The sequence below is a fragment of the Pinus tabuliformis genome, chromosome 6, assembly GCF_031772625.1.
Source record: "Pinus tabuliformis cultivar Carrire ecotype Pingquan chromosome 6, CPIR1, whole genome shotgun sequence".
Classification (NCBI taxonomy): Eukaryota; Viridiplantae; Streptophyta; class Pinopsida; order Pinales; family Pinaceae; genus Pinus; species Pinus tabuliformis.
Genome location: NC_142292.1, coordinates 1361316429 through 1361333838, shown reverse-complemented (window position 1 = coordinate 1361333838; position 17410 = coordinate 1361316429). Strand labels below are relative to the sequence as shown.

Genomic DNA, 17410 nt, shown 5'->3' with positions numbered 1-17410 from the left:
TGGCTTCATGGTCTTTTTTATTTTTTTGGGGTTCATATTTTTCAGCTTTTTAGACCTTTTTTATTCTTTTTTGTCCTTTGATTTTTCTTTTAGGACATACCCTCTTTACATTTTTTAATTTTTTGAATATGGAAAACATTTGCAAAAAGCAAAGGTATGTACATATTACAGGTTTAATCTCAGCCATTCAACAATTATGACTCCTATTAGTATAGGAACCTAACACCACTTACCATGAGTGCTTGTGATCCAATTAGACCTGTTAGCAACATCATCAAATGCTTCAATTAGATATGGTGGTTACCTGTGCAACTGGAATCAAACATATTCCAGTTACCTGTGTGGTTACTTTGTAAGTACCCCATAGCTCCATTCATATCCCTCTCCATGTACTTCACAATATTGTTTTCAAACTCTTGGCCTTCCTTAAATAGTTTGGGCGTGGGATTCATTGTTTTATTTTGATTGCAGATCTGGAGCAGTCATGGATAGGTCTTGAAGATCTTAGTATGTTTTTTTACACAAGACAACAAATGTCATTTCAGTTTTCCATGGGACATATGCTTTGCACATTACGAAGGGTGATTTTTATATAAACCAACTTTACCCTTTGGGACCAGGCAACAAACTGAGGATGTGATTCGTTGTCCCTTTTGAATAACAAAGTTAACTTTTTCTAGGACAAATCTGTTTGTAGATCGTTACCTTCCCTAAATATCTTAGGTTTCCTCAATGTTGTCTGGGATCCATTTTGGTTAAAATCTCTTCTAGATACTATGTCTGGCAGTGATTTCAGGCCTCTCATATAGCCATATCCTTGTCCATCACAAAGAAGCTAGTGGTTATGGAGAATATTGATATATAAATTCAGCCCTAATTGTTGTTTATTTTCAATTCTAAAACAAAGGCAGGAATTGAGGACTATATCATCTAGTACAATCTAAAAAAATAATATTAGTGGACCTAATTTGTGATGCTTTGATTGAAATATATAGCTGTGACCTCATTTCCTTGCAAATATTTGGCTCTTCTCCTAGCCGAATTTTCGGCCTATATTAGGATATGAAATAAGGAAACATTTTTCATTCCTATGGAGGAAAATAATGACTCAACTCATTAAAAGTATCTATGGAGGTTGGAGGTTGAACATAATGAAGGAAAAATTAACCCTATGTAAAGCAACATTTGTATCCTTGTTGTAACTACTTGAATCATTTATCTAAGCCCTTCTAGAAGTATTTTCATCGTTGGCAAACAAAATTGTTATCTACATCAACATCTCAGACTCTGTGTCATGGGTTCTCTTTGTTGTGTGGAATCTGTGTCCTAAGATATATATTCTTGAATCCTGCATCGCAAATTTTAAGAGCAATCTTAACTTGATTCATGAAACAGTTGTTGTGGAATATCTATCTAGCAGAATTGGGCACGTCTAAAGATTGTAGAAGGTTCTGAAGTGTAATGGTTCAGATCTAAGCATAGAAGACTAATTTAGTCAAACAACTAAATTCTTGTACATAATGCAGTAGAATGAAAATGCCATGTGCTTAGACCACTCCTATTAGCATGAGATAAATGGCAATGTTCAATACACATAAAATAAGCAATTTGGGAGTTATGGATTGTGCATATATAGGCCATTATTATCTCTATCTAGAACTTTAACAACACACATGTCATGTAATAACGAGCCACCAGGTTGAACGACAGCCGCTAATGCCTTGCAAACAAAAAAAACATAGCATCAACCAACAAAGTAAAACACACATGGTTGTTCCAGCAACATAACACATTTTTATTGCTAGTACCATTAAAAATCAACAATGAGGCATGTACCTCAGCTGCAAAATTTGGAGTTAGAGGCCCAACTGAACCAACACTGCCAAGCTCACTGGCGCTCACAACTTGTAGAACATCTGAGCTTTGAGAACAAGCGTTGAGCTAATAATAGGCTGCATAAATTAAATCTTGAAAGAGATTGGGGAACAAACTTTATTTGCCTGCAGAAGTTTGACATACTCAATTATTTCATCCATCATCAATGTTCTATCTATCTTCATATATAACAGAAAATTTAGCAATCGTTCCATCAATGTAATGTAAAGAACAATAATTTACAAAATCAAAAGAGCTTAAAATAACACAGTGCCTTGGATTCTTATCGATCACCAACATATTATCTTCTTTCTTTCTTTGTGAAAACTGTATGAACAAGCACTGAGCTTATAATAGGCTGCAGAAATTCAGTCTTGCAAGAGATTGGGGAAAAACCTTTATTTTCATATGCAGAAGTTTGACATACTCAATTATTTGATCCAGCATCGATGTTGTATCTGTATGCATATATAAAAACAAATTTAGCAATCGTTCCATCAACTTAATGCAAAGAACAATAATTTACAAAATCAAAAGAACTTAAAACAACACAATACTTTAAATTCTTATCGATCACCAACATATTATTTTCTTTCCTTCTTTGTGAAAACCATAAAGGTTGTCAAGAGCCTAGTAGTAGAAGCCACAATCTTCATCCACAAAAAGGGTAGGAATTACATTTGGAGACCATCAATTAACTCATTTCATAGTGATAAGTGAAGTCTTTTAAACACTCCTTTCTGGCTTCTTTATTATCTTATTTCTTTATTTATTTACATATAGTCACAATATAGTGACAATTTTCAATTTTCTACTTAATATACATTTTATGTTTGGTCACATATAGTAACAATTTGCAGCAAAAGCTAAAAAGGAATTCTCACAGGATGACAAGTGATAATTCTGGTTGACAAATGGTGATTTATGCAAGTGAAAAGTTAAAAGGATTTTTTTCCAAAAATGATTCGCATAAATCAGAATGCAAAGTTAAATCCCCATGGTAAGTTGATAATTATGGTTGTAGATTGTGATTTGTGCAAGTGCAAAATTAAAAAGGAAATTTTCCCAAAAAGGATTCACACACACAAATTGGATTAAAAAGTTAAATACCCATGCTAGAATAATTCTCATAGTTATGTAGCCCAATAAATTCAATTGAAATTAATTTTGAATAAAAAATATATGAATAAGTATTTTCTCTGTAATTCATGTACAATTTCCCCATCATCATACTTATATGAGAAAATTGTGTGGTGCACATAATACCGTAGCAGAAACAAACTACTCTTGCCTGAGTGCTAGAGGTCCACTTATTACTAAAGATATAAAAAATTTCTCCTACCATTGATATGTAATGAATTCCAGCATCACAGGAAGTTGTGCTCTCCAATGGATTTCCATTCATTTCCCAAGTTTCATTTATAGAATTGGATGTTGTTGTCACTAAAAACAAGTCATGAGTCTCAGCTGAAATACTGAAAGATGATTGATTCTCAGGTTGGGCTGTAGAAATATCAACGTCCAAGCATTCATCTAGTTCACATCTAGGCTGAGATTTTTCCCAATTAATAGCTTCTAAGTTGGCAATATACATTTCTTTTGTAAATGGAAGCTCTTGGACAAAGGAGCCATTAAAAAATTCTGGTTTCAACAAAGGTTTCCCTAAAGTTGGAGAGCTACCTCTGGAAGACTTCACAATAACCCACTAACCATGAGTGCTGGTGATCTAATTAGACCTATTAGCAACATCATCAAATGTTGCAATTAGATATGGTTGTTAAATGTGCAACTGGAATCAAACAGATTGTAGATACCTGTGTGGTTACTTGTAAGTACTCCATAGCTCCATTCATATCCCTCTACATGTACTTCACAATATTGTTCTCAAACTCTCGGCCTTCCTTAAATAGTTTGGGCATGGGATTCGTTGTTTTATTTTGATTATAGATCTAGAGCAGTCATAGACAAGTCTTGAAGATCTTAGCATGTTGTTTTACAAAAGAAAACATATGTCATTCTAGTTTTCCATGAGGCATACTTTCTGCACATTTCCAAGGGTGATTCTTATATGAACCAACTTGACCGTTTGGGGCTAGGCAACAAACTAAGGATGGGATTTGTTGTCCCTTTTGAAGAACGAAGTTAACTTTTACTACGATAAATCTGTGTGTAGATTGTTACCTTCCCTAAATATCTCAGGTGTCCTCTATGGTGTCTAGCATCCGTTTTGGTTAAACTCTCTTCTAGATACTATGCATGGAAATGATATTGGGCCTCTCATATAGTCATATCCTTCTACAGTACAAAGGAGCTAGTGGTTATGGAGAATATTGATATATAAATTGAGCCATAATTGTTGTTTATTTTCGGTTCTGAAACAAAGGCAGGAATTCAAGACTATCACATCTAGTACAATCTCAAAAATTCTTATTAGTGGACCTAATTTGTGATGCTTTGATTGAAATATACAGTTGTGACCTCACTTCCTTGCAAATATTTGGCTTTGCTCCTAGCAAATTTTTGGCCTACATTATGATATGAAATAAGGCAACAATTTTCATCCCTATGGAGGAAAATATGCACTGAACCTGCTAAAAGTACCTATGGAGGTTGCAGGTTGACCATAATGAAGGAAAAATTAACCCTATGTAAAGAAACATTTGTATTCTTGTTCTAACTGCTTGAATCACTTATCTAAGTCCTCTAGAAGTATTTTCGTCGTTGGCAAACAAAATTGTTATCTGCATCAACATCTTAGACTTTGTGTCATGGGCTCTCTTTGTTGTGTGGAATGATGAATATTTGTCCTAAGATATATATTCTTAAATCCTGCATGACAAATTTTAAAAGCAAGCTTACCTTGATTCATGAAACGGTTGTTGTCGAATATCTATTTATCAGAATTGCACGTCTAAATATTGTAGAAGGTTCTGAAGTATAATGGTCCAGATCTAAGCATGGAAGACTAATTTAGTCAAACAACTAAATTCTTGTACATAATGCAGTAGAATGACAAGGCCTTATGCTTAGACCACCCGTGTTAGAATGAGATAAATGACAATGCTCAATACACTTAAAATAGGAAATTTTGGAGTTATGTATTGTGCATAACTAGGCCATTATTATCTCTATCTAAAACTTGAACAACACTCATGTCATGTAATAACGAGCCACTAGGTTGAACCAGAGCCATTGATACCTTGCAAACTGAAAAAATATAGCATCATCCAACAAAGTAAAACACACATGGCTATTCCAGTAACAAAACACATTTTTTTGCTAGTACCATTAAAAATCAACAATGAGGCGTGTACCTCAACTACAACATTTGGAGTTAGAGACCCAACTAAACTAACACTGCCAAGCTTACTAGTGCTCACAACCTAAAGAACAACTAAGCTTTGAGAACAAGCACTCAGCTTATAATAGTCTGCAGAAATTCAATGTTGCAAGAGATTGGGGAACAACCTTTATTTGCATCTGCGGAAGTTTTTGACATACTCAATTATTTCATCTAGCATCGATGCTCTTTCCGTCTGCATATATAACAACAAATTTAGCAATCGTTCCATAAATGTAATGTAAGAACAATAATTTACAAAATCAAAAGAACTTAAAACAACAGAGTACCTTGGATTCTTACCGATCACCAACATATTATTTTCTTTCTTTCTTTTTGAAAAACCTAAGAACAAGTTCTGAGCTTATAATAGGCTACAAAAATTTAGTCTTGCAAGAGATTGGGGAACAACCTTTATTTGCATCTGCAGAAGTTTGACATACTCAATTATTTCATCCAGTATCGATGCTCTGTCCATCTGCATATATAATAAAAAATTTAGAAAATCCTTCCATCAATGTAATGTAAAGAACAATAAGTTACAAAATCAAAAGAACTTAAAACAACACAATACCTTGTTTTCTTATCGATCACCAAAATATTATTTTCTTTCCTTCTTTGTGAAAACCCTAAATGTTGTCAAGAGCCTAGTAGTAGAAGCCACAATGTTCATCCTCAAAAATGTAGGAATTACATTGGGAGACCATTGATCAACTTATTTCATCGTGATATGTAAAGTATCTTAAACACTCCTTTCTGGTTTCTTTATTATCTTATTTCTTTATTTATTTACATATAAATTTTCTACTAACAATTACATTATTAGTTTGAGTTATATATAGTGACAATTTGTAATTTTCTACTAAATAGAAATTTTATGTTCTGTCAAATATAGTAACAATTTGCAGCAAAAGCTAAAAAGGAATTTTCACAGGATGATAGGTGATAATTCTGGTTGACAAATGGTGATTTATGCAAGTGCAAAGTTAAAAGGAATTTTTCCCAGAAATGATTGGCACAATCAGAATGCTAAGTTAAATCCCCATGTTAAGGTGATAATTCTGGTTGACAGATGGTGATTTGTGCAAGTGCAAAATTTAAAAAGGAAATTTTCCCAAAAAGGGTTCACTCACACAAATTGGATTGCAAAGTTAAATACCCATGATGGAATCATTCACACAGGTATGTAGCCAAATAAATTCAATTGAAATTAATTTTGAATAAAAAATACAAGAATAAGTATTTGCTCTGTAGCTCATGTACAGTTGCCCCATTATCATACTTATATGAAAAAATTGTGTGGTGCACATAATATCACAGGGGAAGAAAACTACTCCTGCCTGAGTGTGAGAGGCCCACTTATTACTAAAGATATAAAAAGCTTCTCCTACCATTGATATGTAATGAATTCCATCATCACCAGTAGTTGTGCTATCAAATGGATTTCTATTCGTTTCACAAGTTTCATTTATAGAATTGGATGTTGTTGTCACTGAAAATAAGTCATGATGTAGAGTCTCAGCTGAAATAGTGAAATATGATTGATGCTCAGGCTGGGCTGTAGAAATCTCAACATCCATGCATTCATCTAGTTCACAACTAGGCCGAGATTTTTCCCAATTGACAACTTCTAAGTTGGCATTATACATTTCTTTTATAAATGGAAGCTCTTCAATAGAGGAGCCATTAAAGAATTTTGATTTTGATAGAGGTTTCCTTGAAGTTGGAGAGTTACCTCTGGAAGATTTCACAACAATCCACTGACTATGAGTGCTTGTGATCCAATTAGACCTGTTAGAAACATCAACAGATGTTGCAATTAGATATGGTGGTTACATGTGCAACTGGAATCAAATAGATTCCAAGTACCTGTGTGGTTACATTGTAAGTACTCCATAGCTCCATTCATATCCCTCTCCATGTACTTCACAATATTTTTCTCAAACTCTTGGCCTTCCTTAAATAGTTTGGGCATGGGATTCGTTATTTTATTTTGATTGCAAATCTCAAGTAATCATGGATAGGTCCTGAAGATCTTATTATGTTGTTTTAAACAAGGCAACAGATGTCATTCCAGTTTTCCATGAGACATATTCTACACATTACCAAGGGTGATTATTATATGAACCAACTTGACCATTTGGGGCCAAGCAATAAACTGAGGATGGGACTCACTGTGCCTTTTGAAGAACGAAGTTAAATCTTACTAGGATAAACTTGTGTGTAGATCGTTACCTTCCCTAAAGATCTCAGGTGTCCTCTATGGTGTCTCAGATCCGTTTTGGTTAAAATCTCTTCTATATACTATGCCTGACAGTGATTTTGGGCCTCTCATATAGCCATATCCTTCTGCAGCACAAAGGAGCTAATGGTTATGGAGAATATTGATATATAAGTTGAGCCCTAATTGTTGTTTATTTTCGATTTTGAAACAAAGGCAGGAATTGAGGACTATCTCTTCTAGTACAATCTCAAAAATTCCTATTATTGAACCTAATTTGTGACGCTTTGATTGAAATATATAGTTGTGACCTCATTAACTTGCAAATATTTGGCTCTACTCCTAGTCGAATTTTTGGTCGACAATATGATATGAAATAAGGCAACATTTTTCTTCCCTCTAGAGGAAAATAAGGACTAAACTCGCTGAAAGTATATATGGAGGTTGCAGGTTGAACAAAATGAATGAAAAACTAACCCTATGTAAAGCAACATTTGTATCCTTGATGTGACTGCTTGACTCATTTTTCTAAGCCCTTCTAGAAGTATTTTAATCGTTGGCAACAAAAATTGTATGTGCATCAACATCTCATAACTGTGTCATGGGTTGTCTTTTTTGTGTGGAATTTGTGTCCTAAGATATATATTCTTGAATCCTGCACCGCAAATTTTAAGAGCAAGCTTACTTGATTCATGAAAGAGTTGTTATGGAATATCCATCTAGCAGAATTGGGCATGTCTAAAGATTGTAGAAGGTTCTGAATTGTAATGGTTCAGATCTAAGCATAGGAGACTAATTTAGTCAAACAACTAAATTCTTGTACATAATGCAGTAGAATGATAAGGCCTTGTGCTTAGACCAACCCTGTTATCATGAGATGGATGACAATGTTCAATACACTTAAAATAGGCAATTTTAAACCAGAGTTGTTGACGCCTTGCAAACCAAAAAAGCATAGCATCAACCAACATAGTAAAACACACATGGTTGTTCTAGTAAGAGAACACATTTCTATTGTTAGTACCAATAGAAATCAATAATGAGGCTTGTACCTCAGCTGCACCGTACGAAGTTAGAGGCCCAACTGAGCCAATACTACCAAGGTTATTGGCGCTCAATATTGATATATAAATTGAGCCCTAATTGTTGTTTATTTTCGGTTTTGAAACAAAGGCAGGAATTGAGGACTATCTCGTCTAGTACAATCTCAAAAATTCTTATTACTGGACCTAATTTGTGATGCTTTGATTGAAATATACAGTTGTGACCTCAATTCCTTGCAAATATTTGGCTCTCCTCCTAGTCGAATTTTTGGCCTACATTATGATATGAAATAAGGCAACATTTTTCATCCCTGTGGAGGAAAATAAGGACTGAACTCACTCGAAGTATCTATGGAGGTTGCAAGTTGAACAAAATGAAGTAAAAATTAACCCTATGTAAAGAAACATTTGTATCCTTATTGTAACTGCTTGAATCATTTATCTAAGACCTCTAGAAGTATTTTCATCATTGGCAAACAAAGATGTTATCTGCATTAACATATCAGACTTTTTGTCATGGGTTCTCTTTGTTTTGTGTAATGATGAATCTGTGTCCTAAGATATATATTCTTAAATCCTGCAGCATAAATTTTAAGAGCAAGCTTACCTTGATTCATGAAACAATTGTTATGGAATATATATCTAGTAGAATTGGGCACGTCTAAAGATTGTAGAAGGTTCTAAAGTGCAATGGTTCAGATCTAAGCATAGAAGACCAATTTAGTCAAACAACTGAATTCTTGTACGTAATGTAGTAGAATGACAAGGCCTTGTGCTTAGACCACCCCTATTAGCATGAGATAAATGAAAATGTTCAATACACTTAAAATAGGCAATTTTGAACTAAATTCGTTGATGCCTTGAAAACGCAAAAAAGATAGTAGCAGCCAACAAAGTAAAATACACGTGGTTTTTCCAGTAACATAACACGTTTCTTTTACTTGTACCAGTAAAAGTCAACAACGAGGCATGTACCTCAGCTGCAACATTAGGAGTTGGAGGCCCAACTGAACCAACACTGCCAAGCTTACTGGCGCTCAATATTGATATATAAATTGAGCCATAATTGTTGCTTATTTTAAGTTTTGAAAGAAAGGCAGGAATTGAGGACTATCTTGTCTAGTACAATGTCAAAAACTCTTATTAGTGGACCTAATTTTTGACACTTTGATTGAAATATACAATTGTGACCTCATTTCCTTGCAAATATTTGGCTCTGTTCCTAGATAAATTTTTGGCCTACATTATGATATGAAATAAGGCAACATTCTTCATCAGTGTGGAGGAAAATAAGGATTGAACTTGCTGGAAGTACCTATGGAGGTTGCAGGTTGAATAAAATGAAGGAAAAATTAACCCCATGTAAAGCAACATTTATATCCTTGTTGTAACTGTTTGAATCATTTATCTAAGCCCTTCTAGAAGTATTTTCATCATTGGCAAACAAAAATTTTATCTGCATCAACTACTTATACTCTATGTCATGGGTTCTCATTGTTGTGTGGAATCTGTTTCCTACGATATATATTCTTGAATCTCGCGCCGCAAATTTTAAGAGAAACCTTACCTATATTCATGAAACTATTGTTATGCAATATCAATCTAGCAGAATTGGGCAAGTCTAAATATTGTAGAAGGTTCTGAGGTGTAATGGTTCAGATCTAAGAACAGAAAACTAATTTAGTCAAACACTAAATTCTTGTACATAATACAGTAGAATGACAAGGCCTTGTGCCTAGACCATCCCTGTTAGCATGAGATAAATGAGAATGTTCAATACACTTAAAATAGGCAATTTTGGAGTTATGGATTGTGCATAGCTAGGCCATTATTATCTCTATTTGAAATTTAACAACACTCATGTCATGTAATAGCGAGCCACTAGGTTGAACCATAGTCATTGATGCCTTGCAAACTGAAAAAAGATAGCATCAACCAACAAAGTAAAACAGACGTGTATGTTGCAGTGACAGAACACATTTCTATTGCTAGTACGAGTAAAAATCAATAATGGGGCATGTACCTCAGCTGCAACATTTAGAGTTAGAGGCCCAACTAATCCAACACTGCGAAGCTTACTATAACTCACAACTTGCAAAACAATTGAGCTTTAAGAACAAGCACTGAGCTTAAAATAGGCTACATAAATTAAATCTTGCAACGCATGTCTTGCAAATTATTCCCGATATGATGTTTCGAGTGATAGACTTATAGAGCTTCTATATCACAAGCTACAAGACTCCAAACCGGTTAAAATAGGAAAGTTGCCTAAGCCCTCACAGAGAGAAACCCATTACCGGATCTCAGAGGTAAGGCAACCCCATGAAAGTATTAAAACCCCAACTTCCAAAATCAAGTTGATTGTAATTTCAATACCCTTGTCAAATAGACATTTACCATTGTTGTAGAAATACGAATGGAAGAGTAAGGTGAGTGAGGAAATAACTAAGTGTTTTTACCACCGTAACAATGATAAGGAGGAAGTATGCACCTGTGAGAAAACATCGATAGGTAGAGTCTGCTAGTAGAAGCCATGTCCACAAGACTTATCTAGAGAGATCTGACGAGGGGTATCGACATTCGAGCATATCAAGATAGGCATATCTTGTGTTTTCCGAATTGTTTGGATCTCAGAACCCTTGAATCTGGAAGCATGAGGAAGCACCAAGAACATTGAAGGTTTGGGGCTACGGTGGGGTGGGTGGTTACTCGAATCAAAGAAGGTATTTTCCCTACACTTCTCTCCAACGAAATGTGGCTGGCTATTCGCATGCATAACCGACCGGCTAACCAAAATAAAGATTAAATAAATTTTTAATTAACTAATTTTACTACCGAGACAGGCATACCTGTGTTTTCCGAATTGTTTGGACCTTGAAACCCTTCCATCCAAAAGCACCATGAAGCACCAGGAACACTGAGGGTTTGTCATTGTAGTGGGGTGGGTGGTTACCCGAATCAAAGAAGGTATAGGCCCTACACTTTTCTTTATCAAACACGGCTGGCTATTCGTGTGCACAACCAACTAACTAACCAAAATTAAAATTAAATAACTATTTAATTAACTAATTTTACATTAGAGGGCTTTTATTTATTTTTTAATTAAATTGGATGGAAGGTCATTGTTCAATCATCTAATAATGGATCTGGCAGTCAGGATTAGGACAGAAAGACAACTGCGGGAGTTGATTTCAGAGGGGAATGCCTTACGGCATAAAGATGCGCTGAGTCCAACCATATAAACATGAATCCATATAAAACTTTCAAATGTTGTAAAAACTATTTATCGAAGACATAAATTAATACAAAGGTGTTATTATCATAATATTAAAAGTCACATATCATTGTATAAAAAAAGATTAAGATAAATATTTTTTTTAATAATTTAACTTATAATAAGAAGTTAATGTGAAGCTCAATGTGAAGCCATATAGTGAGTTACTCTACCCTTAGCATTTGAAACTATAATGTTACATATAAAAAAGTAGATACACATTTTTTAAGTTATAAACACATTTTTAGCTAATATAGTTAAGATATATTATATTTTTGGAAGTAAAAATACATTCTTTAACATATATATTTTTGACAATTAATTAGTTAATTAATTGAGAGGGGCAAAAATCTAAATATCTAAATTCAAATAATTATATTGTAAACATTATAATCATTTATCTTTATATTTTTAAAATAATAAGTAGAGTTTTGTATTTAAATATGGTGTGGTGAAAACATATAGCTTGAAATTTTTTAATCCATCAAAATTGACATATTCATCATGTTGCATGTAATCACTTTTCTTGGGAGTTTTCTAAACAATTCTAATTTCACGGCATTGCTAAAAACAACTAAATTGTTTTTTCTGATTCATATATTTGCTATTGCAACTTGAAAGAGTATCTTCGAAGATTTAGAGGCAATCTATGTTGGAAAGGTTATATAGTATGTAAATTTGGCATAATGTAAGCGATTTCTCTTTATCTTCTATGTTTGAATGACATTTTGTTTACCAATTTTTGTATTAAAGATCTTCTATATGTCAAGGTTCTTCTGAAATTTATGCCTTACAGCTTTTCCTTTGGAAAAAAACTAAACTGTTTTTTCTGATTCATATATTTGCTATTGCAACTTGAAAGAGTATCTTCGAAGATTTAGAGGCAATCTATGTTGGAAAGGTTATATAGTATGTAAATTTGGCATAATGTAAGCGATTTCTCTTTATCTTCTATGTTTGAATGACATTTTGTTTACCAATTTTTGTATTAAAGATCTTCTATATGTCAAGGTTCTTCTGAAATTTATGCCTTACAGCTTTTCCTTTGGAACATCTGGTGTAATTGCTAGTTAACATGTTTTTAAATACATATTAAAAATATTATATTATCACTTATATGAATGTTAGTTTATGAATACTACAATTTTTTCTGAATAATTCATCTATAGAAAAGTGTATCGTGAGTACAATGTTTTTTATTAAAATTATTTTATATTTTTGTAAGTAATTTTATTTCTAATCACATTTTCTATTCATTTTATTTCTAAATATCTATTTAATTTAATTTTATTAGATTTTATAATTTGTAATGTAAAATCTAAGTTGTAAATATACCTTCCTCAAAAAATGACTAATTCATAATTTTTAATTATATCTTTTGGGAGGTTTATTTTATACCTTGAAATATCCCTAATTAATTTTTTTATAAAAATTCCCAATGGCATATGGGGTATGTTGTTAATTCACTATGTGATGTAAAGATCACTGATTCGAAACTTCATGGGAAAAATTTCAACCATATTAAGGGCTTGTGTGGCCAAGATTGATAGCTTAGATGAAACTCCGTCGGGATTTCTAAAGCCACATGTCAAACATAATGTAATCTCTAGACAACTTAGACAACATACAAATAAACAAAATATATTGATAAAAATAAAACATCAAACCAACAAATAAATTAATCCTAGTTACTTAGCTAATCTAATGAAAAGATACTTTAAAATAATAAAACAACACAATAAAATAATAAGGTAACCAATGCATCAATTCTCATTACTAAGCTAATGAGGTGAATACTTAACAAAATAATAGCACAACCCAATAAAATAATCAAGTAAATGAGGAAAGAAAAATATATATTTCATGTACCTAAAGAAGATTCTTAACAAAATATCAATTTAATGAATGCATTAGTGTTTCTAAAAAAATCATTAATAATAGGACACAAATGAATGATAACATGAAAATAATAATAATAATATAAATGACTCCTCAATATTACAATTCAACCTTTAAAATCTATTAAAACATACTTTGCCTCTTAAAATTAACTTTTTAATAGAAATCTTGCTCCCAATAAACCAATTAATAAGAATATCATACCAACATAAAAGAATTATTGAGCCTCACAAACACTATAACACTATTTAACTTAGTATGAAAAAGATATAATGTCTTGTTTTCTCTTTTCCTCTTAAACAATTAAACATAAAAAGTTATTGAGCCTCATATACACTCTCTAGTTTAATATGAAAAAGATATAATGTCTTTTTTATCTTTTTCCTTAAACATTTTGACTTGTAAAATTACATAAAAATATAAATAAAATAAAATAGAGACAAATAATTATAATCATTAATAAAACATTTTAATTTGCTCGAATTACATAAATATAATAAAAATTAAAAATTAAAAATTAAAAAAATAAATAAATAAATAAATAAATATTTTTATTTACAATTATAATTATAATTAATAATTAAACTATTTTAGATTTAATTTAATTCTAGATCTATCCTATGTCTAAAAAGATCAAATCTCTTAAGGCTCAAAATTTTTTGAGTGAAATAATAATTGATATCTGTCCACTTAATAAATTCAAAATTAAAATAAATCTAAAACAATTAAAATTAACAAATAATACAAGAAAACCAAAAAAATATATTTCTATTACATTTATTTAGTTAATTTTAAATAAAATAATAATAAAAACTTTCAACCAACCCAACCCATGGAAAAACAACCATAACAATTTACGAATCTCTTAGAATGTGTCCAAAAAGAAGACATTAACCCAACTAATGAAAGAATAACAAGAAGCTTTACCTGGATTAAGAATCTGTTTTCACCTGGATTAAAAAGTACCGTTTCTATCTCTGATTGGCATTTTTAAAAATGAAAATAAAAAAGTTTAGACCTGAGAAGCAAGCCAAACTTTTCTCCCAAATAAATACTTATATTTAAATAAATACCAAATTTCTGATAACGCAGTTGTTTATAAGCGACTTTTTGAAAGTTTTTTCGTCGGTTTTTCCGGTCGAAATTGGGCAGGAAATTGGGCAGGAATTTATTGGAATCGCAAGTTTGATAGCTAGTTTCTGCACAATGAAAGAGTCCCTGGGTTTTTCAGGATGCTGAATCCAAATATACAGTTAAAAACCCATTTTAACTGCAACAAATCAACATTTAACCTCAATTTTTTCCGCGGGATTCCATCACCAAAATCTCCAAAAAATCGCATTACAGACAATTCCCTAAACTTCTAATAAATGCAAGCCCCGAAGTGTTTTCGTTCGATGTAAAAGAACTAACTGCAACAATCATAAGCAGTATGTGTTGGCGATCTCCAATAGCAGGCTATGCAGCTTCTCCGGTGCAGAGAAGAATGGGCTATGGTCCGACTCCAGGCTGTAAACCTTCTCTGGTGGCGAATTGGCAATAAGAACTTCTCGCTTGGCAAGAGAGAGCGCGTTATCTTTTGTAGTTTTGATATAAACTCTTGGAACAACCCCATACCGCTCATCTGTGGTCTCCAGGCTCAGGTTTGTCACTGCTCTGATTGGACATGGTCGGAGCAACAGAGAAGCCAAAGTGGCATCCTGTCAACATCAAATTATATTTAGTGCTACTCCTTTTAAGAGATTAATTAATAAATAAATAATATCATCATTATTATGATAATTAATGCACTTACCAATGTCGAGGTTGTACCGTAGAACAAATCCTTCTGAATCTTTCTAGGCACTAGTGCAGATGTCGGAGGTTCTTCGATGCCATTACCAAAGCTATATTCAATATGCTCAACAACTCCGGTCGGCTTCATCTGCAGCGGCAATCAATCTTATCTCAGTGATATCTGTATTTTTATTTTGTTAATTATATCTTTATAAGAGCTAAAATCCTTACAATTTCCTTTACAATCTCCATTTCCCGCTGCATGGATTCTCCACCTCGAAACATAAGAGCGCGGAGATATACTGCTACCGCAATAAGATGCGGGAAATCTTCAGATCCACGAGCTACGCTAACGCCTCCCAAGCTGTGTCCAACTAACACTATCTGTCTCCATAGCAATTATAAAGTTTTGTCAGGCAGAGAAGATGAAAATGTAAAGTGACACTGTAACAGAGATCAGAGAAAATTGAAATTAACAAAGATCCAAAATAAGTGTGTGCTCTCAGAACTTTCAATTTCAGCGCGCTATTCCTAGCTTTAATTTCAGCTATTATATGATGTGTTTTTTATATTTGTTTGGCTTAACATAATTTTATTTAAGATTTTAGAAATATTCAAAAATTTGATAGATTTATTACTTAAAAAAATGTTGATCAACTAACATATTATCTCAATTTGTTCTCAGGCTCCTAACTGTTATTATAGTTCCTCAAAGAGTAATATAATATATACAAGTTAAATAGTGTCTGTAGCAGTTTAGATTGGACGATAAAATTTGTAGGAAACTTTTTTACTTAAATATTGTTGGGAGTAGTTTGGATGGGACAACTAGACTCTAAGAAACCTCCCCATCTAAACATTGGACTACATCCACATAACTATGTTACAAATTTCTACCACACTTGCCATATTTTCCTCCTTAGGTTTTTTTGGCGGACTGTTAAGTTCGCAAGATTCGTGTGGAGAACATGGTTGAACTCAGCCATGTGGACTATGATTTGCTGACTACTTAACGGGATTTTATTTTTTGCCCACCTAGTGTTTTTTAGACTTCCGGTCAAGGGTACAAGTCCTACATTAGAAATGTAGAAAAAAGGTTTCAAGTTTCCAGTGGTATTGCATGTCTGGAGCACTGTTTACATACTCGGATTTCTCTTCTCAATCCCCATCTTCTAGTCAACCAGTATCCGCATCGATGGTTACTCATGTAAACCATTTTTTGAGGGCACTTTTCCTTTGTTGGTCCCACCCTCTCCTTAATCTCGTATGTTGGAGCTTTCTGGGTCGTTTTCTACCAGCTCTCTAGAAACGGGTCTGCCTTTTCTGATTTTCACTGGAGTTTTATCGTCTTTTATGGTTTGCTCCACTAGTGGTGGTATCGCAGTCGTGACGGAGGCTTTTTCAAACACACTTATCAATGCAGTGCCTTTACAACCGGCGGGGGTTGTTTCTCCTCAGTGCCCTAGGTCTCAAGAGAGTCAAGCTCATGTAGAGGATGGATTGTGCCCAATGACTTTGGAAGTGGATATAGAGAATCCTTATACACTAGATTCAGGTGATAAAGAGGTCAATATCGATAAGAAAAAGAAGTTGAGGGTTTTAAAGAGGGGATCCTTTCTCATCCCCCACAATTTATGCCTTTGGAATGATGTGGAGATGTACCATGTTGTATATCTTACAAAGAAATCCTTGGTACGTCATGCTCATGGCCTCAAATTTGGCCAAGAGACCATTATCGAATGGTGGGACTAGATGGTTTGTGTGTTAGAGGTTCCGAAGATCTTTATGCTGACAAGAGGATGGACTCAGCTCATTTTCAAATTACATGAGGTGGTTCAAATTGTGGCAAAATATCTTTGCTCCATTGATTCTACTCCCATTATCTTGAAATTGAGGTCGCCTACTTTTGATGCCACTAGGGAATGACTTGATGTGGTTCTAGTTTCCATGGGGTTTCTAGGGTTGCGGACTCACATGTGGAA

The 17410-nt window shown here is 33.4% G+C and overlaps 1 protein-coding gene and 1 long non-coding RNA gene across 2 annotated transcripts in view; both read right to left on the bottom strand.

Annotated features, from left to right (window-relative positions):
- Positions 1-1531: 1531 nt before the first annotated feature.
- On the bottom strand, positions 1532-11471 carry LOC149263685 (uncharacterized). The gene is made up of 6 exons (XR_016259292.1): positions 11329-11471; positions 5628-5693; positions 5344-5411; positions 2272-2333; positions 1837-2000; positions 1532-1720 (listed from the first exon to the last, which is right to left on the bottom strand). It is a non-coding gene; the product is annotated as an uncharacterized LOC149263685 (long non-coding RNA).
- A 3172-nt stretch (positions 11472-14643) lies between these two features.
- The window catches only part of LOC149263684 (methylesterase 17-like), a 93942-nt gene continuing 91175 nt past the window's right edge, over positions 14644-17410 (bottom strand). Inside the window, exons 2-4 of the mRNA XM_089426592.1 lie at positions 15660-15812; positions 15448-15576; positions 14644-15352 (exon numbers count right to left, since the gene is read on the bottom strand). Coding sequence (XP_089282718.1) covers positions 15074-15352; positions 15448-15576; positions 15660-15812 — 561 coding nt within the window. The 3' untranslated portion in view covers positions 14644-15073. The remainder of the gene's footprint in view (positions 15353-15447; positions 15577-15659; positions 15813-17410) is intronic.